We start from the raw sequence: 22,939 nt of genomic DNA on the forward strand, positions 1-22,939 counted from the left end.
CAGGGGCAGCAAAAGAAAATAGAGCACGAGCGACAGGAAAGCAGTCGATAACAGATCGTTCAAGGGGACAAAGTCTGCTCGCGGGAAATTCTTCAACCCTGATGAGAGCCCCTGACGAAAACACAACAAAATATTGACAAAGTCCTTAAGCGTCCTTAAAAAAAAAGAAAAAGCAAACAAGACAGATTTATTAATGAATTATTTATTTATATATATATTTCTTAAAAAACAGATGTTACTACATTTCAAATCCAAAACAAAATGGTGACAGTACTGAGTTCTGGGGCGCGAGGACCCAGCAGTGATGGACCGCCCCTCGAACCCGGGGCTGGATCCCACTTTAAATCTGTATGACTGCGATCAGAGACCAGAGAGTCCAGAAAGTTCTGCAAAGGCTACACAGATAAAAGGGAAGGAGCCATGGTATCAACAGTACCCCTTATTGCTAGACACGTGAGGTCAGACACCACCTGCCCTCAAATCAGTTTCCTTATTCCTATTTAATTCATATTTAAAATATAATGTCTTGGGCCAGATTAATCAAAGTTTTTTTTTCCAGAGCACCTGCTTTGTGTCAAAAACAGAAAAGAATAAAATGCATTTGCTTGACATTTTAAATCACATATAGTGATGGTATTTGTGAAATTAATGCCTAACATTGATAAATCTGGCCCTAAATGTGCAAACATTACTAGTAACCCAGGATAATATTTAAAAGTATTACAGTGATTTCTCCTACTTTGGAAAAACATAAACGTGAAGAGAAACACAAGTATAAACATAGCTTATATCTTTAGGAAAGAATTATTTATCCTATGACAGGCTCTGGAGCCCCCACCACCCTGAATAGGACAAGCGGTTTCAGAAAATGGATGGATGGATGGATGGATTTTTATTTGAAATTAGCACTTAATCTCCCAAAGTTCTGCTGATAAAAACAGAATATCCTTGTAAACCAGGCACACTGTGTCCTAGTTTCACCATTAAAATCGATACTGTAGTGGTTTGCACAACTACAAATCAATATGGGGGGGTGACCAATGGAAATCCGCTTCCAGCTCAGTCATGTGCCACAAAGAACCAATTGCTGCACTCTGCCCACTATTGCCCTAAGATCCCCAGTAGTTACCCAGTCAGCAGAGCTACACCACACAGGCAGGGACTGATCCACCAGTCAGTCGAACCCCGACCAGTTCTCAAGCACCAATCTGTACTCAAGGCACAGAATGAGTCCCTGTACTTTAGCTCCAGGAGGGTCACAAGCCAATCAAATCCAGATCTGCTTTCACAACTTTCCACTAATTACACCTTGTCTGCCAATTGTAAAATGCACATTCGTTGTGGGTATTTCTAAGGAACACGACACCCCAGCCTCCTCTGTGTAGACGCCTTGACTATATCGACGCCTTGGTCCACCTCGCTGGTGGCTGTGTCATCCAAAAAAATTCCAAAACAAAATGGGCGAAAACGGACAAAGGAGAGGTAGGTCAATCAGATGAGACACCGATTTATCATTTTTCCTTCCTTTCCACAACATCTGTGGCACGTGTATGAGCAGCAACGTGGATAATGAAGGGGGAAAAAAAACACAATGTTTATTTAGGACAAGTTTTCAGAGTGGCCTGCTAAAAGAAAATGACAAATTACAGGAATGAGCTTGGGTGGGTGTTTGTACAGACCCACAGGCATGGTGGCCGGGTTACAGGAGATTAGCAATTACACACCTGGCTCCCATTGATGCAAAAGACTGAGCACCCATGTCAGTTAAGTTCACTGTCCAGAAACAACTGGGATTCTTACTCAATGCAAAGACCCCAGTTTCAGGGAAAAAAAAACATACAAACAAAAAAAAATAATAAACAAAGTCACTCGTGGTGTGTCAGCATGACTACAACGTCAGAAGTTCATGGGCTGGATCCCCAGCTGAAGCTACTAGATCGAAGGAGTCGAGTAAAACCCTGAAAAAAGCCCCGATTTGGGGTGCACTTCTGGTGGGACAGGAGATATGAGACAGAGCGATGGCGAGACCAGATTTGGCACGTGACGGGGGACTCGATTGTTTCACAGCGAAAGGCAGAAACGGGGTGACACACATGCGGAAATCGCCGGAGACCGGCAGGGAAAAAAGAAGAACGGACCCAAATATAATCTTCACGACTGCACTTTTCAACAAAGTCCATTGTGTACAATTATCCACAATTATTAACCTCCATGACGGATGCCACCGTTTGGTGAAATTTACTGTCACACGTTCAGGTTCCTTGCACAGCTCTCTGTTCAGCTCTCATAAGAAAATACACCCCGATTACCTGCCCCCTTCAAGCTCAAAATGATAGACAATGAACAAGGGGAAAGGGGGGGGGGCTTTATGAAAAATAAATAAAGGAGCTCTTTTGGCCCATGTGATGCTCCATATATGGGCGCTTCCCATGGTGCATGGTGTTCTGACATAGAATGTGATTCAGGATCCTGCCCCCCCACAAGAGGGCGGTGCCAACAGCTCCATCGGAGAAGACGCCTTCCTCTTCACAACCCCCACCTGGGGGGGTGTCGATCCCGGCTCTTGCATGGTGGTGTGATTATCAGGCTTCTTCTTGTTTACCGCAGGGGCTATGAAAGTGACACTTGTGGGGGGAGGGGGGGGGGGGTAGGAATCCACAGATGACCATCAAGGAGGGATTTACCAATTCATCATGGAGCTCCGGTTGAGGGTCATGAAAAAGACTTGGCTGCTCCCCCCGGATCGAACGGAAGCGAAGAACACCTGGCGGGACAGAGAGGATTGTGGGAATGTGGTGTGGTGGGTGCTGCTCTTTTGGGCTCTCGGTTGGTTCAGCAGTGGTGGCGGGAGGTGTGGCTCCTACCTTATCATTCCTCTCACAGAGGAACTTTAATCGCTGAGCTCGTTTGTGCATGAAGACGCCGTCGAGGTGTCCCGTCTCCACGGAACGGATCTCAATGGCCTTCTCTCCCCAGCCCATGATCTGGTTGGAGTGGATGTAGGCTGCAAGACAGAACCACCGGGAGTCAGCCACTGACTGGCTTGCAGCCTATCATCAGACAGCGACCTCTAGTGTACGGTGACAGCAGCGCAACAATGACCAGAGCTAGCACCAGGAGATGATGCCAGAGACAATGTGGGGAGGTCTCTGCAGCAGTTTCTAGTCCAGCCCTTAGAGTGAGAGACACTCAGTTGGGAAAGCAATCACTGACTGTGCTGCAATCAATAAACTACTGCCACTTAATAATAAGACCACTTAACCTACATAATATAGACACAAGGACTGATTTAGAAAGCCTTCTTTGGGTGCCATACACCTCTCAGCCAGTAGGTGGCAATAACACATGGCAAACATTCGTTCGTGGCTGCGCTGGGATTACCCGAACTATGACAAGATACAACAGAGACCCTCGTTTGATCAGGCCTTGGCTGCTGTTGCGTTTGGGCTCTGCTGGTGGGACGAGGCAGGATTTTAATATTTCACTTGAGTCAGGCTCTCTTTTCATGGGATAACTTGACAGAAGATAAGACCACCTTACGTGGTGGCTGCATGACGAACAATGAGCCTTTGGCTTCGTTGGCTGATCACCTGAGGGGCAGTAAATCACCCCCAGGGATGACTCTGGGCACTGGCAGCCAATCGGGAACTAGAAACCTGGTCGCGCAGATTACAGAGCATGACGGCGGATTACCGAGCTTAAAAATGAAATCCCCAAGTACGCCGCAAAACCGCAGTCGACCGGGACGGCCCATGACCACGTGAAGTCCAGAGCTGTGACTGACAGTCCCGGAACCTGGGGCCTCATTTTCTCTCAATCGCGGAGAGAGAAACCACGAGGGACGCCGATGCCATGCAGCAGGTGCTATAAATCGAACTGGAGCTCACACTTATCAAATCACATCTATCCCCTAGAAGAAAAGTCCTCCGTGAATGTTATTAAACTTTAAATGAACCCTAAACGTCTGCATCTCCCCATCAACAGTTGCCATTTTCTTTCTACCGTTGAGTTTCCATTACTTTAGAAATGAGGTGGTGTTACTGAATCTGTATTTTTAATCTCCCTCTCGCAGTTCTGAGATCTCGGAGGACACATGTGCAAACATTCAGCGAATGCTTCATATGAGAAATGCTACCAACGATAAGATCAAAATATAAAACGAGAGGGTGGGCAGAAAGTGGTATGTAGATGTGGCTGAAGATGGTGGCAGGATGCGGAGGTGGACAGAGGGGTACAAGTCCAGACCAGGATTTTGTTTCAACCAACCAGTTGAGTATAAAGAGTCACAGTCACAGAGTAACTCAACTGGTTGGTTCAAACAAAATCATGGTCTGGATTTGTACTGGTTGCTGGTCAGTGGGGGAGGTAGGGGTGGGTCTGAGAGCCCAATGGGGGAGGAGCTCCCAGATACCTACCAACAGAAGTGGGCATCTCTCCCCACTGCAGGACCACGTCCTTGGTGATCCTGCCATAGGTATTCACATAGACCCCCTCGTCCTCGTAGCACAGAAGCATCTCCATGCCATCAGTCTTGGGGAGAATCACAATGGCATGTGGAGTGATGGTGCTCTGAATCTGGTGGGGGGGGGGGGCAGTGTTGGGTGAGTATATTTGGTCAGTTGCAATGTAGAACAGTAAACACCAGGTGGCGCTGCTCGATCCTCAACAGCACTTCCCTCACTATTCTACTTGCCTTGCGGAAAATCATTTCCTCACCCCCCTCAGATTTCACAGGTGACTTAACGTTGGTCAAAGATTTCCACCAGTGAAGAGGCAAGAATTTTAAACTGTTACATAGTCTTCCCAGTTACGTCTCAGCTAAATGCCAGAGAGAAATCACTGTCCGTGTATCATACATTTAATTTCATTTCATTTCTCTCGGTAAGGAAACTAAAGATGGACGTGACCCATTCAACAAGTGAACTTAGGACCATGAGACAGAGGACTTACATGGGACGGGATGTAGATGTCATAGGGATTTCCGGAATCCACATCAATCACGTGAAATCCAATGCTGGACCCGTAAATAACCTTTAACCTCTGACCTTCTTCCACAGTCAAGTCCACCAGCTGCGGTTTCTGCTGGAGATCTGTGAAAGACTAAAAAGCACGAACAGGCCATGCCAGTGTCACCAAGAAAAATCACTGCATGTCCTCTATATACAGATGCCGCCATCAGCCCACCCTATGGCAGTTGGCTCAGTGTCACCGTGTGACACATCTGAACCAATCAAAACTTTTGAAATGTCGCATAAGCAAATCCGAGATCCTGTACTATGGATTATTCTCAATTCAAATGTTTTACTATGAATACTTAAAAAAAAATCAGGATAGAAACACAGTAACCTTCAGCTGTACACTGAAATATGAACACATAGTCAGGAAAGATAATAATCTTTTATACTACTTAAAAACTGTTCCAAAGTGCAACAAACATCTCATAACTCACGCCCCTTGTATACGGTTTACTGGAGTGTTAAAGGACTGCTTTATATATTGGCTGTCACATTCAGGCCCGTCTGATACTCTAGTCACATTAGTCTTGTTCTACAAAATAAACTCAGCAAAGACATTCACTGTGCCCTTAAAATTGCCTCCTGCTCCCCATTATTTTATGCTTGCCTGAACAGAACGGATAATATCTGCGAAGCTGAAGCTAGCGGATAACAGAAAAAAGCCTCGGGGACGACCGTCTCCTACCTTGAAAGCCATAAATTTATGGTAAGGCTTGGGGGCCCACGCATAAATCTCCACAGAGTTCTTCAGAGCGATCACCAGGAATTTAATTCTCTCATATTTCACTGCAAGAAGAATAAAATCGGTTTCCCCATCAGCGGGACTGCGGAACGGATTTATATTCCATGGAACTTGCTCGCCATATTTCCCGCTGCCCCTCTCCATCCACTTATATCAAACTCCATCTACCTGAGCTTCGTTCTTAGATCGGTGGAGGTCCTATATTTAACTAGAATGGGGCCTTGGCGTGATGGAGACATTACAGGCACAGAAGAACCTGCCATATGTTCCACTAAACAAACAGAATGTCAAATAAATCAGATTGCCATATTGGAGGACCTCCTGGAGCTGAAATTCTTCTCTGATACCTCGGCGTCTGCGGGGGCTGTTTCCACGAGGTGGACGTACCGACTTTATAGTGAACGCAGCCCTCGAGGTCCCCAACAGTGATCCAGCCCTGCTTCTTCTCGACCTCTGGGTCATTGTGCAGTATCCGGTTTCTCAGCCACGACAGGTAATAAACCCTTAGTTTGTTCTTCTTCCCTGTGGACGGGACCAGAGGACGACACCACACATCTGATCAGATCCCACGGCAAAGCCATTATGGAATGGTCTCACTAACGTACTAACGTAAGACTGTGACAGAACCATCTATGTAGAATTTGGCGCGCAGCCAATCTAGCTCCACTGCAGTAGATGAGTTTGGATCTGCTACCAACCCAACCCTTGAAGCACCCCCCCCTGCTGTTTGTTCAGCCCGACCCACCTGATATCGTGACCAGCACGTTGAGTCCCTCCAGGACATCCATTTGCTGGAAGCGTCTCCTTGTGATCAGGTTGTACACCTTGCCCTGGCCGCTGCGGTCCAACAGCATCAGTCCGTTCTCAGTTCCCACCAACAGGTTTACCCCTATAGCAGAAGAAACCAACACAGCCTGTAATACCAGAAGTTTTCCACTAGGGGGCACATATCTTATGTGTAAACAAGTAGTCACACATGTTTTTTAGGAAGCCCTTTGTAGGGTTCCTGTAGACGACCAGATTTACTGGTTTAAGAAATAAGTTGTTTACTAAAGCTAAGGCTCTGATTAACAGCTGAGTGTATGCATTCTCAGGTTACAACACCTAACACACAGAGGTAGTCAATGAAACAATCTGAGAGACAGTCAATCTACTTGGCATGGAAGGTCACCCAAAACTCACCCCAAAGTGCAGCACAGAGGATCTCGGAGTTGAAGCGCTTCTTGTACTTGCGGATCTCGGGGGTGTCGCTGTGCGGCCGAATGTTGGTAGGATTGACGTTGACCACTGAGATCTTGCGCGCCTCGTTGAGCTTGGCTTGCTCCTGCAGCAGCAGCTCAGTGGTGAGCAGGGCTGGGGACGTGACAGATGGTGCAGACTTTTGGACTCTTTACGGCGGGATGCTCGGTCTCGCTCTTGTTAGATTTTCATCATCTGCTCTTAGGAAAACTCCTCAGCTACCACTTAAACACCTACCTGCGGCTGTGTTTTCACCGTCGTCATCCGTGGGGGAGGTTTGGTACACACGCGGGTCCACAAACGGTGTGAACGAGGCCTTTGATCCAACCCCCATCCCGTACTGTTGACACACAAGAACAAGATTGGGACTGGTGCATTATGGGAATTGGAGTTCAATCTAACTAATGTCACTCTGACAAAAAAATTAAAAATTAAAAAAAAATAATAATAAGCACCTTAAATGGTAGGACCACATAATGTTTTGAGTGTAGCATTGGGGGCGGGGGGGGGGGGTTTAAAAGGCTGAATGACAGGAGGTTTGTGGGGGAGGTTTAGCCGGCTGTGACAGCACCTACTTCAGCTGCGGAATCCACGTCCTGCACCTGCAGACTGGGGACGTCCCCCTGGCCTTCTGGGGGTGTGCTCAGGGGGGAGTGGCTTGGCTGCACCAGGTCAGGGAGATTGACATGGGCAGCGAAGCCATTGCTCTCCGCGTGCTCAGAGCCTTTCTCATCCTCTGGCGTCTGCAAGAAGGGACAAAGAAGGGGGCTTATTCCTCTTGACCTTCTATTAGTCCTATGGTACCATATCAGGTTAAACCCACATCTTCCATCACCAACATGAAGAACAGTAATAAGCAGCTAGTGAAACAGGTAGAAGAGACTAGTCCAAATGCACGTATAAGTATGGAAGCCCAGCTTGGACAAATTGGGGCCTAAGAGATCATTATAAGTGTCTCGCCTAGAGATGGGTGCAAGCATTTCAGTGGCTTTTTAAGAATAATCACAGGGGAACACATCAGATGAGTGATGCTGAAATGGGGAAACCCCACATTATGAACAACCATCATAACAGGAAAGAAGGAGTTTTAGGGGTGCAGGAAGCACACGGAGAGCATGGCACACAGGCCCAAATTCACTCCATACTGCTGTGTGACCTCACCTCAGTCACAGTCAGCGTGTTGTCATTGGAGCCACTGTCACAGGTGTCATCATGGGGTCCATCATCATTACCGGTGGTCTGAGCCACGGCGAAGGAATCACTGCTTCCAGGAACGGATGGGCTGTTTCGAGGTGAATACACACAGACCACTTGCTTAGTTCAGCTGAAACAAGTCGGCTCAGGAAGCCATTGGGACGGTCAGGCGCTCACATTATCCGAGGGATGTCGCTGACGGGCACGGTGCCGTCGTGGCCCACGTTCTCGCCGTCCTCTTCCTCGCTGCTTTCTGACTCACTGGAGGAGGAGTAGTCCGTCACCTTGACGGGGGGCCGGTTGGACTCCTCGATGCGAATCTCCCGCAGCTCTTTGGCTAGGGCCGTCAGGTCCTGCGAGAACGAGGGGCGGGAGGGGGGGACAATAATTCAGCCAGACTCGGAGAAAGGGCAGAACATGAACAATCCCTCGACAGGGTGCCAGGGCTGTCACATTCTCGAACCTTAGTGCACGCGGAAAATGCCCGGCATCGAGGACGGGGGGGCGGAACGCCATCAATCCTCTGATGTTGGAGCGAACGTGAGGAGAGGCTCACATTCAATTACAGGCTGCTCCAAAGTCCATCTCGAATGCCCTCAACAGGACAGTAGGGGAAGAGCGCTGTCACGATTGTTTTTCCGACAGGGATGTCATTTAGCCCTTTGGGGTCCTGCGTCCGTCTGAGTGACAAGATGCTTTGTTTACTTTCCCAAAATTAACAAATGTGAGTTTGTATAAACAGGCCTTTGTTTTGGTCTCTTTGGGAATATAAGTATTACGCCAAGCTCCAAGAAGATCCGCATTTTAGGTACAAATTGCTCACTTGGCATTCAAGGGAAGTATGAATGATTTTTTTGTTAATAGATTAGATTTTTCAGTCTAATCAAGCACAAGCAGTCTTGTTGTGGTTTATGTTTAATAACACTAAACAGCTTCTGCAGTGATTTTATATGCTGCTTGCAATCTGATTAATAAACATTCATATTGTAGGATAAGCAGGATTACAGTCCAGGGCGCAGCTAGAAATTCTGGGGCCCCCGGACAAAATGTCACCCGAGCCCCATTATATAATTTTACATAAAGTGCCGCCCCCCCTGAATCTGCCAGGGTATCCATGCCCCTACTGTGCACCTGATCACAGAGGACACGCCCATGATTATGTCATGTCATTCCAATGCATGAATAGTAGGGGTGGTATATAAGAGTTTTGGGGATACCCTCCGCCCCCCCCAGCTATACCAGGCATCCGCTGACATGACCAGGGTGCCTGAGGAAGGGAAGCTGGGTATGAATATCACAGGCCAAAGGCGTCCCTGCTGCAGCCTTCAAAAAGGAAGCGGGGATAGAGCAGCGAGACCCGCGTTCCGCGGCGTATAACCGTCCTTGCAATGACTTTATTATTATGTCTTCATTGTTGCCGGCTGGCATGCAAAGCACACTAAAAAGAGCTCATATCAATAAACACCGGCACTCACAGCCGCATATCTGTGACGCCCAAAAGCAGTTCCGGCTTTTCATTCATGCCCGCCCCCCCCCACCCCGGCCTGCCCACCCGCCAGCCATTCACATTAAAGCAGCCTTTGCACACACAGTCTGAGAATTCCAATTAAAATGCTTTAAAAGAAAGTGAAGGTTGGGGTCCCCTTGCCTAGCGCCCCATCGCCATGGTAACAGCTGAGGCACATTGTGCGAGACGGGATTATGCCGGCTGTGTCGAATCCAGGCCCTGTGAAAGTGACTGACGCTCTGCCAGAAAGCACCACCCCCCCCCCCCTCCCCTCCCCTGTGAGAAAGTTTCGTGGGTGAAAAGGACAGGCTTTGCTTTAGACAACCCCGTGCCAAAGGGGGGTACTTTATGAGGACCCATCAGCATTCTGCTCGACAGCTACGCCAAGGTCGCGGAGAGACAGAGAGAGAGGGAGAGAGGGAGGGAGAGAGGGAGTGCCACAGAGAGAGAGCAGCAGAGAGATAAACGCAGGTAAAGAGTGAGTGTGTCCCTGACCACCTTGCTTATGGCGGTCTTATAACTCTCGGCAAGATGGGGCGTCAACGGAAAAGGAGGGAATGAGAATGAAGGGATGGGGAGAGAAGAGAGGGCATGAAAGAGGGATGACCGAGAGAGGTTGGTGGCGGGCGCCGAACAGCCTCCAGCATGGTTCTGTTTTCACCAACCAAATATGGACCAGACCTGCCCTGTAGCACCAATGGAGAACGTAGTGCTCAGTATGTGGGACACAGGGCAGTCACAGCAGACTGCTGACAGTCTGGGGAGAGGCTGTGGGAGGCTCTACGCTCAGAGGGTACGAGGAATAGAGAAAACCAACACCTCCACACGCCGGTACTGCAACGGGCATTCATTCACATTATTAAGGTGAACACCCAAAGCTTTTATGATGCTACTTTTCTCCCGGCATTCGTGGATCTCCTTCCCATTTCAGCGTTATAAAGCATAGCTGCTCCGACATTTACTCAGACGGCCTTGATTACGCAGATGCTGAAAGGCCAAGAAACATAACTCAGTCAGCATCAGTCACAACAAGGCTCTGAATTAGTATTAGGAGTAATTAGAACAATCCCATTCTGATGTTACCTATTTGTCTGTTGTTATACGGAAACCTCCACATGCAGACCTACTTCCTAACTTAGGAACCCTTAACTATAATTAGTTTGAAGGTCCCTTTGAAATTTAATGATCAAAACCAGCAGAAGGCTGGATGCAGCTTCACGTAACCAAACAAAGTAATTAAACCCCCCCCCCCCATTTTTCACTATAGGTCCCGAGGAGAGACTGGGCTTCTTAAGGTTTCTGTGTCCCTCTGCACAGACTCATTCACATGTAAATTCTACGTGTTAGATCCCAAATTACAGTAAATGATTCCAGAGTCTGTTATGGGAGGGGCGGTCGGAACAGGGGTGGATGTGATGGAAGCAGAGCTACACCTTAAACCCCAAGAAGTCTTAGACAGAGGACATTGTAGGATGTTTTAAAGGTGGTGGGGCACAAAAGAAGGGACATAATTCATACAGATGGGCCAACCTTATCATTAGCCAATGAGATGTTTTGAATCGGTGAATGACAGAGATGGGGGCACTCCGGGGTCCAATCAGCTTTCAGCACCCCAGAGGCCCCTCCCCTGCACATATCTCTGGTCTTTTACAATGAGCGCTATATTCCCATTTGTAAAAGTGCCAGTTATTATGTCCTGTTCGCCGTTACATAAAACACAAAAATAGAGAATAATGTCGCATTGTCTAATTAATGTGTAAGCAAGCTGGCAGACATTTGCGGAGGGGGGGGGGGGGGTTGTGAATACAGGGGGGTAGGTGGCTCATCGAAAGCACAGCTTTTCAGGTGGGAGGTGCTTGTTTAGTGAGATGCGGCGACGGGCTGTAGACTGCAGCCGCCCACGTTGGTGGTGAAGCGGAAACGTCCCAACTCCACCTGTGCCCTGATGGGGACCAGCATTCCCTCCTGGCCGATGTGGAAGCCATGACAGGTGGTACACGGTGGACTTATGGACGAGTGAGTGTTAAACAGACTCTGTATGTGCTCACCGCTGGCCGACTCGGCCTGGGCGCCTCGCGGATATCCTCCTGCTTCGGTCTGGGGGCTTCTTGCGGGACTGCGGGGGCCCCCTCAGCATTGCCGGACTCTACGGGGAAGAGATGGGTGGCAGGTCAGCCAAACACTTTTGTCCTTCCCCCCCTGAGCAAACTTGAAATGGTCATGTTACGAAATAAATTACCCACAGTGGAACGAGACTTGGCAGAGTACGGAGGGAGTCATTTTTAGAACAAAAACATGACTTTGGGTCCCCTTGAAAGAGCCCTTTCCTGCATTCTCAAGAGATCAACAAGCGCTGAATGTGGAGCACTTGCATCCTCAGAGAGACCACAGGCGAGGAGTGGTGTGGTGCACTAATGCATGCGAGTCGTCCGCATCGCGGGGTGGAATTCATATGTCGCGCCTCCAGGACGGATGGCGACTCCTCCGAACCTGCTATGGGCCTTTGTAAAAAAACCCCGGAGAATTGTTTGGAAAAACAGAGTGGCTTTTTGCTTGGACGTGTCAGGTGGCTAAATTCAAGGTTTGCCCGTCATTAAATGGCTTCCCCGCAAGATATCCAACACACAACTAGACCAGCATGGAACAAACACAGCAAACACTGCTCCTTTGGTGCTGACAATCAGGAGGCTACCCACAATGCACCTGCCACTTCCTGCTGCAAGGCCTCTGACTAATGCAAGCGGGCGGCTGGAAAATGGCAAATTGCCCCATGGTCTCCTGAACACATCGTGGGAGCTGACTGGAAGTTCGTGGGAACCTGGAGAAGAGACAGACAGCCAGTGCCCCCGTATTTTTGGTCGCGAAATGAAGGGAGGGGCTTATTTGGGAAGTAGTCTGTGGGTGATTTGGATGCTGGGACTGCAGAGTTTTTGCCTCCTGCATGCATTCCTGTCAGAACGGGTCCTCTGAAGCGTACGCAAATCAGCTACCGGGGGCTCGCATCCTCGGGGGACCCGTGCGTCACCCCAGAAGCTGGAGCTCAGCGGGGGCTTGATGTTCCCTCACTGGCTCAAAGCAGCAGGCTGACCATTCGAGGGCGTCCCTGTCAATGACCCCCATCTCTCTGAATAAAACCACGGAAGCAGATGGGCCTCGCATAACTTACATGGCTGAAACCCGAGGACAGCGCTTGTGATCATCATAGAACAAAAACAACAAGTATGGCTTCCGCATCTGGTGCTGGGATCATGTTAAACCAAGCATTCATGCAGGCTTCTACCCTTATGTTGCCTCTCCCAAACTCATTTACCTGTTCCAGTGGGAGCTAATTTATTATTAGTCGCTGTTTGGTCCTGTGCCTGTTATCAGTTTTTGTTTGCCCTTACCTCGAACCTGGTTCCTCTCACTGGACCCAGTCTGCGAGCCGGGCTGGGAGCTGGGGGTACTGGAGCTGGATGAGCTGGCGCTGCTGGTCCTCTGGAAGGCCGCCTCCGGGATCACGTCGGACTTGCGCAGATCCGGGTTACTGCGGCAACAAACAAAATGGGCAGATGAGGACACGTAGGTGGCGGCTAATCCAGGGTGGGCTTGGGGTGGCTCATGGCTGCTGTGGCTTTGAGATCTGGGGAGGTGAGCTTGCAGTTTTTTTGTTTTTTAAAAAAAAATATATATTCAAAAACGCAAACCACAGCTGGCCACTGAGCTGCAAATAAACACTGACATTTAACAAAGCTGTCACACGCTGGGCCCAACATGCAAAAAACAACAACAAAAACCCAGCGAACCCAACAGACGCCTGAGAGAGGGAGGCGACACAAGCTGTCAAACTATGGACCTGGCGCAGATAAGCTGGGAGCTGGTCCTTGGCCCCAGGCCTGCTCCGTTCCCTGGGGAGTTCTTCCTCACCAGTGCCGGAGAGATCGATGTTGTCCGTTGGGGCACCTGGGAGGCGAACGGGGGATTAGAAGTGAAGCTGAACGCTTCTCCGGAGCACAAGACAGCTTCCTCAATCACAGCAGCTCTGCCAGCACTGGTCATGACATGTTCATTTAAATTTCTGCTTGTGCACGTCTTCCTGGGCTCTTGATTGACCCCCTTATCCTGCCCCCTCCTATCCACCCCTCTCCTTACCTTGGGTGGGACGTCCTCGTCCTGCCTGTGCCAGGAGCTGCGGTCAAACTTATCCTCGCGGTTGGTGACGCGAGGCGGTGGCATGGGGGTCTCGGAGGTTGGGTCCGAGTTCTGGCGGTGAAGGGCAGGCCGGCGGGAAGACTGGACCTCTGGGAATGAGACTGACGGTTCATGCAGGGACTGAGAGGGTGACAGGGACACGCTGTGGGACTTCATGGGGACCAGGTGGATCATCTGACCAAGAAGAGAGCAGAGATGGGTTAGGCAACCTACTGCAACCGAAACACATAACTAACTATGACATAAGCTAACCCCACAGACCTGTCTTCACCTCACTCCTGGGGAGATGTTCCCTCTTAATTTAGCACTTGGTTATGTTACTATACAAACTAATTCTTTTTGACCAATTAGTGTAGTCAACTTTTCACTACATGGGTCCATTTTTCGACCAAAGCACAAAACATACAACCCTGTGATAAGAGTTTGGATTAGATAGGATCTGTTCATACCGTTTCATAATTTGTTCGTTGCATTTTACTTGTTTTTATTGTTCATACATAATAAACGGCCCCAAGAAGGCAAAAGAACCAAGGAACCACTCACAGTGAACAAGGAGTAATCACATGGTTCAGGGAAGCCAATGAAATAAGTTGATGAAAGGGGAAAAAGAGGGGAGGAGTCACGGCTTGGGGATACCTGTGGCTCGGGGACGCGGTGCATGGGCGTGCAGCGTGCAGCCTGAGCCACACTGCTGCTAAAGGACTCGGAGCGGGGCGGCAGTGACGGGTCCGAGATCCGGTTAGCCGCCTTGTGCTGTACTGCTGGGGAGTTTTGCCGGTTCAGCTTCGAGCGTTCCTCCACCTGTCCATGAGAATGCTGTCAGGATGGGTCTAAACTGTCAGAACACCACAACCCTCATCCTACAAAGGCAGCTTCTCCAGCATAGGTCAAAATGGCTGACCCAGACTGGTATTTTATACTTCCACTGTGCATTCCCCACAACTGCATGAGTATACAGGCCAAGCTCTTGGCTTACACAAAGATGTTCTGAGGGCAGAATGAAAAATGGCTGGTTCAGAGAGATAACCAATCAGAATGTAGAGGAGGTGTGCCTAAGCAACTAGAAGAGGCGGGGCCAAGACATCTGATTGGTTGATCCTGCCTCCACTACAATATGATTGGTTAAAAATGAAACAATAATTTTTCCTTCTGCCCTGAAACCGTTTTGTGTAAGTAAAACTCCCATGAGCACAGGCCAGCCAATGGTACAGTGCCAAGATTCGTCCTCTTTCTCCCTACAATTAACCTACAATAAATCAAGAACACAAAGATCCTGATACAGTAGAACCTAAATAGTATTTTTAAGGGGTCTAAAAGGTGTTGATTGAGTCGGTCTGGGACCAAATGAAGGGCTCACGCTAGCTGGAAAAGCAGCCTTATTGCTAGATGCAGGACTGAACTGACAAACACCACTACGCCCAGCCAAAAAGCAACCTTTGAATCCCATTATTAAATCGTAACAAGCCCACAATCCAAGACTCGTAATCAAATTGATCGATTTAATGCGGAAAGCAGAGGTTGGTCTAAACCAGTTTCATTGGAGACACAATTTGGGCCTATACCCAACCATGTGTGACAACCAGTAATTAGTCAGTAAATTGCAACATCCGCCCAACTAAGATGGTGACAGAATGACCTGAAGACATAAAAATAGTCTATGTTAAGAAAGAGAAGACAGAACAGATGTAGATTGTTTTCCCTACACCAAGCTTGACGTTGCATGTTGATTTATAGTAGCGCAAGTTAAAATGTTTTGCAGATAACACCATTAAGGTCCTAGAGAAGGGAAATAAAAACTGTTAGTAAAAGTAGTTACTTTCCCCTCTTTCACAATGAATAGGGCTTGGGTGCCTGTTATACTGCTGGCCCACAGTCTCCTAAAAGGTGTGGCCCCTCTGGGATGGTAAAACTCTGCGGGAACCTCGTTTGCAGAGAGAACAAAAGTTTAGTTCTAAACTTGAAAACAAAACCGTAGCTATTTCAAACTGTTACTGGGATATACAGAAATACCACATTTTTCAAAAGCGCATCAATTTTTTTCAGCAGAGCGATACCTGACTAGTGACTGACGCAGTTTGGAACAGTTCACTGCAGTTGGTAGGAGAAGTTGATGTAACTGTTCTGTTATTTTGGTTTTGTTTTCTGACTGATTCATACAGATTCGAGTCCGTTTAGTGGGATATGTTCTCTTCCTTAAACGCTTGGCACCCAAACCCTTTCCATGCGGCAGTGGGAGACGCGAGCAGCTCGTCGGATGATCGCAGACGAAGCCTGAAACCCAAGAAGACCGCAAATGGAGAGTCGACGAGGAGGTGCCCTCATCAATCATTCTGTCAATGCAAGACTGAAAAGGGCACACGTTCCAGGAACATCTACAAAGCACTGCGGCATTATGGGTAGCAGGGCGGCTAGGACACATCCGTTAGGGCATCACCAGGAGGTATGGATGAATGGAATTCACTGCAGTCTGAATCTAATTGGCTTGTGTTAGTGCTGAGCTCTGCAACTGGTTACTTCTCCTGTGCTCATTAGCATAGACACTAGTGATGTCACAGATGAGTTGGACTATATCAGAATCAATGATCACTCCTACAACCCAGAACCAACATACAGACAAGATGTGCATTCAGCCTGCCGAGCTCTCTCATATGCCAACTCAGACACAGCCTTACATTGCACTCTTTTCTACCTAAGTGGATGGGGGGGGGGGGGGGGGCGGGGGTTAGATTTACAGAGCCAGTCTGAATATTTGTTTATAATCCATCCATCCACCAACAGGTTTTCCTGGTCAAGGTCATGGAGATTTGTTTACTGGGACAACTCAGGTGGAGCAATAAAAATTGCCCCTCCCTCTGGGTTTTGACCCTGCAAATTCCAGGAGGTTTTTTTTTACCCAGTCAGTTTCCCTTTAAGCTGCCGATGCCTATATGATTAATGTTTCTATGACAACCTGTCACACATGTGAAATGTGCTCTGATAAACCCCCCCCCCCCCAAGCCCACCTCCCACCCCCATCTGCCCCATCCGCACCAGACAGACTGGACTCTTGGCTGGGTTATTCTGCTGTTAGTGTGGAAGTGTGTCGAGTCGCACACGGTCTGGGCTGCGCCAGGACCATTCGGGGCTGTGATTGACCCACTGGCTACTGCATTTCGGAACGAGCCAGACAGAGAGAGAGAGAGAGAGAGAGAGCCACCAAGCACCAGGCACTGGTCACCAGCCACCAATCACCAGCCAGCTTTTACATTGATGGTTGAACCTTACAATGAGACGACACTCGGAGAACAATCCAGAACTGGAGATTAGGCTTCTGGTCAGGCATCTGCAGGGGCTATGATGTCATCCAAGGCATGGTGGGATGTGGGGGGGGGAGGGGTGGACATGATGAAGTGAATGGGCAACACAGGGGCTGATGGCTGGGGGGCGGGGGCAGTAGAGGTGGGGCACTCTTATAAAATGGGATTGACCGGCAGCCAGAGGTTTAAAAAAACGGAGAAAAAAAAGCTCATGATACAAAAATAAAAAAAGCTCAAGGCGTGAAAAATGTCACACGCGTGTGTATGGATTTCACAGGACTACCCGTCCTACAGTTTTGAATGCGCCACTGCGACATCATTTCAAGCAGACTACGTCACCCCAGGGACAGAAGAAGAAAAACGTCTCTGAGACTGAATCATCTGCAAGCTAGGAACAAGATGTTGATCGTTATTTAATTGGGGAGCAGTGATTTGACGACATTGCCCACTCGGCTACCGTAAGCTAACAGCCGCAACACAAATCACGATCCAGTGCATGTCCCGATATTCGAGTTTGACATATACTATAAACTGACATAAAAACGAACACACACCGTTTAAAACGCTCAAGAAGGTATTTAAAATAATATATACACCTGTAATACACAACAGCCGAGAACTCATAACAGTTTAGGGGATTTTGAAAATGGTCATTAGCTCTACCCTCAGAAACTACTCAAATTAATTCTGAATCTGTAGCAATTTAAATTTCATGGATCCAAAAATCCTGAGTAAATTTAGACTTTGGGTGGTTTACGATGGCAGAGCGGTTTATTTAGGGAGACGTTCAGCAAAACGGGCCAATTCGTGATATAGTTGGGCTGATCCACGACACCATTTTTGGGGGCTGGATTAAAATAAAATAAAAAGGAAAGATAAAGAGACAACTCAATGCTCTGTAGAACATGAGGGAAACAATGCTAAATGAGATGATCATAAGAGATAAATGGATTTGAGTTCCCGTAATGCTGGGGGTATCGTGGGGGAAGGTGGGATCCTCACTACATGTTCGTGAATCGAAGTGTGTGTTGCATGTCCGTCTCGAAAACGGGAGGTGTCAGTGGCGAGCTGGGACGGGAGTCCGAGGGGGAACTAGAGGGCGACAGCGAGGGTGAGCGTGAACGCGGGAGGTGCTCGCACGAGCCCCGAGGAGAGAGGCCCAACCACTGCATAGCCTTGCGCACGATCTTTGGGGAATGGGTTACGAGCGAACCGTGCCCGCAACTGGACGCAGAGCGAACGAGCCCCGACCCCAGATGCTCCCGAAGGGAGCTGGCTGGGGCGGATGAGGATAAGTCCAGTTGGCCAAACTCGGGGTCGAGCTCAGGCTCGTCGAGCACTGAGCTTCTCCCAGGGAAGAGCAGTGCCATGGGCACGTTGAGCATGGCTTTGGCCGACTCGGAGTAGCGCCTCTGGCCCGGGGCGGTCAGCATTTTCTGGGAGTGGTCGGGCGCGGAAGACGGGTTGAATTTAAAGCAGCCGTAAGGGCCCAGGTCCCAAACCTGGTTAATGTTGTGGCAGCTGGCGGCAGGCCGGAGTACGGCTTTGGACTGGCTCCCCCTCTTGTCCACCTCAACACCTCTACGGCAAGGCGAGTGCGACGCCGCTCGCCGCACCACGCCAAGCTGACTAACCCGTGCGTGTGCCAAGTTAGGGCTGCGTCCTCTGGGCCGCGGCACCAGACCCGGCTCCCTCAGCTTCTGAGCGGGTTGGCCCATCCCCTGGTCCGGCGCGACCGGGCCGGGCTGCTCGACGGTGATTTCGATTTTGGGCACATTGAGCATCTTCCTCTGAGCCTGGGGACGGCCAGGGTTCAACTGAGGGGTGGGGTAGCTTTTTACTCTATGGGGGGTGCCCTGACCCGGAATGGGGCGGGGCATGGAGATTGGGCTGGAGGGGTTCTGCTGAAACTGTGGACAGTGGGAGATACTGTGGGGCCGCATCTTGACCTGAAACGGGCACCACAGAGGGAATTAAAACCAGGTTTTAAACCGGGATAAAGACAACAGCAGCGCAACACAGCATGTCAACAAGAACCAGACAGCACATGTGGGGCTTATGAATAAAAACAGACTCTGCTAAATCGCCGGTGCGTTGACACTCGAACGGCTCGCATTTCTAGCTAAGCAAAGCTGCACGACTGGAATAGATTTCATGCGTCATCGGTCTCAGCTCAGCTGAGACCCTGGATGGAGCGGCCGGCGGGTCCCCACGATGGTTTCTGCTGCACTGTAAGGGAAGTTTGCCTGTTAATCACAGGGATGGCAGCAGTCTAACAGGGAAGTCATCCTCCGTCCTGGAGGCTTCTTGGACTCTCTGCATCTTAATGACCTCATCGGAATAATCAGCTACGTTACATCCAGAGCCAGGCGTTGAAGAGACACCCTTGCAGCAAGGAGTGTGACAATGGAGGACCGGTTCTGCAGCCTTACCTCCTTGGCCCATGCCGGCTTGTCGTTCGGATTGACGGCGTCCCTGTAGTGGTAGAGCTGTTTCTTCTCCACGGGTCGGGGGTCTTGCTGTTGCTGGTGCTGCTGCAGGGACACCAGGAAGGCCCTCTCCTGCTGGAGCTGCCTCTGAAGGCGCTCGGCCTGCCGCTGCTCCTCCAGCTGCTTCCGCTTGTACTCCTACGAACACGGGTAGCAGACAGACAGAAACACTCGTGGGAGTTTTACTTACACAAAGATGTTCTGAGGGCAGAATGAAAAATGACATCTGATTGGTTGGTCCTGCCTCCTCTAGTTGCTTGGATCCACCTCCTCTACAATTTGATTGGCTATCTGTCTGAGCTGGACATTTTTTGTTCTGCCCTCATTAGGACCTTTGGAACGGCCAGGAGAGTAACACAAGGGGGCCATGCACTGGGACAGGCATTGAGATGGACGGGCTGAATTGACGAGCACATGCCACCATGTGACACACGATGGACTGGGGCAGGCGACTATCACGATCATGTGACTTTCACATTGTTGGGGTGGGCATGCATCACTGATCCACTAAAACAAGGACAAGAGCAACAGAAATGCAGAGGATCGGTAAAGTTTAAATTTCATGGCGTGCTGGTTTTCGGACGCAGGGCTGGCCGAGCATTCAGACCTTAATGGGCGGATTCTGCTAGATACTTTGAACGTACACAAATCGCCCCCAACACACACACACACACGTTCGACTATAGGAGACAAACTGGCACAATCCCGATTGAATGAGATCTGTTCACGTTTCCATCCACCTTATGGCATCGGAAGGATCAGACGGCCATGATGGGAGGGGCACGGATAAATCCTCCATGTGTGTAGTGGGGGGTGGGGCAGCTGGGTTCTTGCATAATGTACAACAATTACAAACATGAGTCCTAAATGTCAAGCTCACTTTAATGCTCAACACTGCTGATAGGCACCAAAGAGTCACCCCAGAAAACAGCTCACGCATCTCTACAAAACATCGGCTGACCCATGGAACGCTGCACAGGCAGAGCCAGATGGTATCCTGGTAACATATGTGCTGTAGTAACATGGAGGAGGTCAGCTCTCCAAAGCGCCAGAGCACTGAACAAGGTTAAACTATGGTAATGCAGTAAAATACAGACATATCGTGGAGCGTATTAATCCTGAAGTGCATCATGGGCCGGGAGGTGATGTGCTGGCTGACTGTCTCATGCCGGTTCACTTCTCACGCCAAAACCTTCCACAGTGAAGAGCTTTTAATGCCATTCGATTTACAGGCAAGCCCAAGGTAGCGTTTGGGTGGAGTACCAAAATTCTGAATACATTCCAGTACAGGTACATTCCTTTGAAAAATCACCCAATTCCTCGGCGTAGCGTGTACAGCGTTAGCTTGTTTGCTTACTAAACTTAAAACAAAGGACGCAATCGCTGTCACAGACAGGCACAGACGTGCCCTTGCCGTCCTTCATTTGTGAAATGTCGAATGGACGACACACGCGCCATGCGGGGAGGTTGTGGGATGGGGCTACAGGTGGGGGGTGGGCAGTGAGGGGAAGCCTCCCCCCCCCCCAGGCACCATGCTCCTTTACCAGGAGAAGAGCCTGCTCCTGTAACAGCTGCTGCTGCAGGATCTCCAGCTGCCTTTGCTCCTCCTCCAGCTGGCGACGGATGTACTCCTGCAGGAGCGAGCCGGGGGGGGGGGGGGGAGGCACCGGAGGAAGGCAGAGAGAGTCGTGATTGACATCAGCAGGGCCCACCCGGAGGGAGGGAGGGAGAGAGAAGGAGAGAGAGAGAGAGAGAACAGAATGTGAAAGGGGGGGGGGGGATGAGGCCGGTCCTTATGGGACCATGACATGGGTCAGCAAGGTGGTGAGAGACGGAGAGAGAAGGAGAGTAACAGAGAGGGAGAGAGAGATGGGGGAAGAGAGAGAGGGAGGGAGAGAGAGAAACAGAGAGGGGGGGAGAGAGAAAGAGAGAGAGCACGAACAAGGCAGGAGACAAAGAAACACAAGGGGGTGTTTTTTTTTAATCCCCCTTTGCTATGCAGCACCTGAAGAAAGAGGAAGGAGACAGCGAGTAAAGGAAAAGGGGGAAGTACTGTCATCGCCCTGGGAGAGGGGCAACTGTCAGGGGCAACCCCCCCCCGCCCTTTTCAGAAGTCCGGCCAAAGTCCAAGGGGTGAAACCCGGAGCACAGCAGAACGGCGGCAGAAGGAACCGACACCCATTAAAGCTGCACTATGCTTTCCATATGATCGGATGCGCTCCAGTAATGCAGGCACCAAGATGTTATGGGTTCAGATCCCATGAGGGAAGACATTACAATACAAAAGGCCAAAGTATGTGAATGCAGAGCAGGAATGGGTAGAATACAAAAAGGAAATTTCTGTAAGGTCGCCACTCGAGAACTGAAACTTCGAATCAAAGCAGTGGGATGGGCCAGTTAGTGCTTCTAGTGGGTCAGTTCAAGGCCCATTTCCGAGGTAGCACGATGAGTCGGATCCCCCTGATGGAGACTGTGAGCCATAGTGGTTGGAGGGGGGAGATCGACTGGGGTGGGGGGAGTCACAGTCGCGCATGACTTTCATCTTTTGGCAGCTCGTGGGGAGATGCAGGGAGGCTCCGGTGTGGAGGAGGTGCCCGTGGCCCACCCCCCATACCTGCTCCTGCTGCCTGCGCTCCTCCTTGCGCCGCAGCTGCTCCATCTCCTCGTACCGCCGGCGGTGCTCCCGCTCCTGCTGCTTCCGCAGCTCCCGATCCCGACGCTGCTGCTGGGGGCCAAGAATGGGGGGTGTCGACTTGGGGGAAGCCAGCTAACGCACGGTCACGCCGAGGTTCACATCAGCATAGGGTGGATGGATGGACTGATGGACGGATGGGTAAATGGAAGGACGGACTGATGGACAGATGGAAGGATGGATAGGTGGATGGATTGAACGATAAATGGATTGACGATGGATGGACTGATGAATGACAGATGATAGATGGATAGACATATGGATGGACAGATGGATAGAAGATGATTGATGATGGATAGACAGACTGATGGATGATGGACAGGTAGATGGATGGCTTGATGGATGGACCGATCGACAAATGATAGATGGATTGATGGATCGATGGATGGTAGGATAGGTAGATGGATGCATGGCATAGATTCATGACACAGGAATTGCACCTGACTGCGTTGAGAGCTACCGGAATGTTAAATGTCTGGCCCTGATCTGCACATACAGGCCTGATCTATGGCAGCATGGTACTATATTTAGACAGGGAGCCTGTCGTCATGAGAGAAATCAGACAGCGCCTTCA

At 49.7% G+C, this 22,939-nt stretch overlaps 1 protein-coding gene across 4 annotated transcripts in view; it reads right to left on the minus strand.

Moving 5' to 3' along the window:
• Positions 1 to 186: 186 nt before the first annotated feature.
• Positions 187 to 22,939, minus strand: part of LOC111850490 (traf2 and NCK-interacting protein kinase-like) — a 54,638-nt gene continuing 31,885 nt past the window's right edge. The window contains exons 13-32 of one of the 4 annotated variants that reach the window (XM_072704019.1): positions 22,288 to 22,398; positions 21,218 to 21,304; positions 19,617 to 19,811; positions 14,525 to 14,689; positions 13,829 to 14,062; positions 13,533 to 13,639; positions 13,084 to 13,223; positions 11,746 to 11,843; positions 8,368 to 8,543; positions 8,158 to 8,278; positions 7,572 to 7,739; positions 7,234 to 7,336; positions 6,940 to 7,110; positions 6,503 to 6,646; positions 6,145 to 6,279; positions 5,701 to 5,801; positions 4,951 to 5,100; positions 4,416 to 4,575; positions 2,865 to 3,004; positions 187 to 2,764 (exon numbers count right to left, since the gene is read on the minus strand). In XM_072704019.1, coding sequence (XP_072560120.1) covers positions 2,681 to 2,764; positions 2,865 to 3,004; positions 4,416 to 4,575; positions 4,951 to 5,100; positions 5,701 to 5,801; positions 6,145 to 6,279; positions 6,503 to 6,646; positions 6,940 to 7,110; positions 7,234 to 7,336; positions 7,572 to 7,739; positions 8,158 to 8,278; positions 8,368 to 8,543; positions 11,746 to 11,843; positions 13,084 to 13,223; positions 13,533 to 13,639; positions 13,829 to 14,062; positions 14,525 to 14,689; positions 19,617 to 19,811; positions 21,218 to 21,304; positions 22,288 to 22,398 — 2,790 coding nt within the window. In that variant the 3' untranslated portion in view covers positions 187 to 2,680. Of the gene's footprint in view, positions 2,765 to 2,864; positions 3,005 to 4,415; positions 4,576 to 4,950; positions 5,101 to 5,700; positions 5,802 to 6,144; positions 6,280 to 6,502; positions 6,647 to 6,939; positions 7,111 to 7,233; positions 7,337 to 7,567; positions 7,740 to 8,157; positions 8,279 to 8,367; positions 8,544 to 11,745; positions 11,844 to 13,083; positions 13,224 to 13,532; positions 13,640 to 13,828; positions 14,063 to 14,524; positions 14,690 to 17,152; positions 19,134 to 19,616; positions 19,812 to 21,217; positions 21,305 to 22,287; positions 22,399 to 22,939 lie in introns of those variants that run through there. The other 3 variants (XM_023824428.2, XM_023824432.2, XR_002839810.2) reach the window with 3 other exon arrangements.

Source organism: Paramormyrops kingsleyae, chromosome 21, assembly GCF_048594095.1.
Source record: "Paramormyrops kingsleyae isolate MSU_618 chromosome 21, PKINGS_0.4, whole genome shotgun sequence".
Classification (NCBI taxonomy): Eukaryota; Metazoa; Chordata; class Actinopteri; order Osteoglossiformes; family Mormyridae; genus Paramormyrops; species Paramormyrops kingsleyae.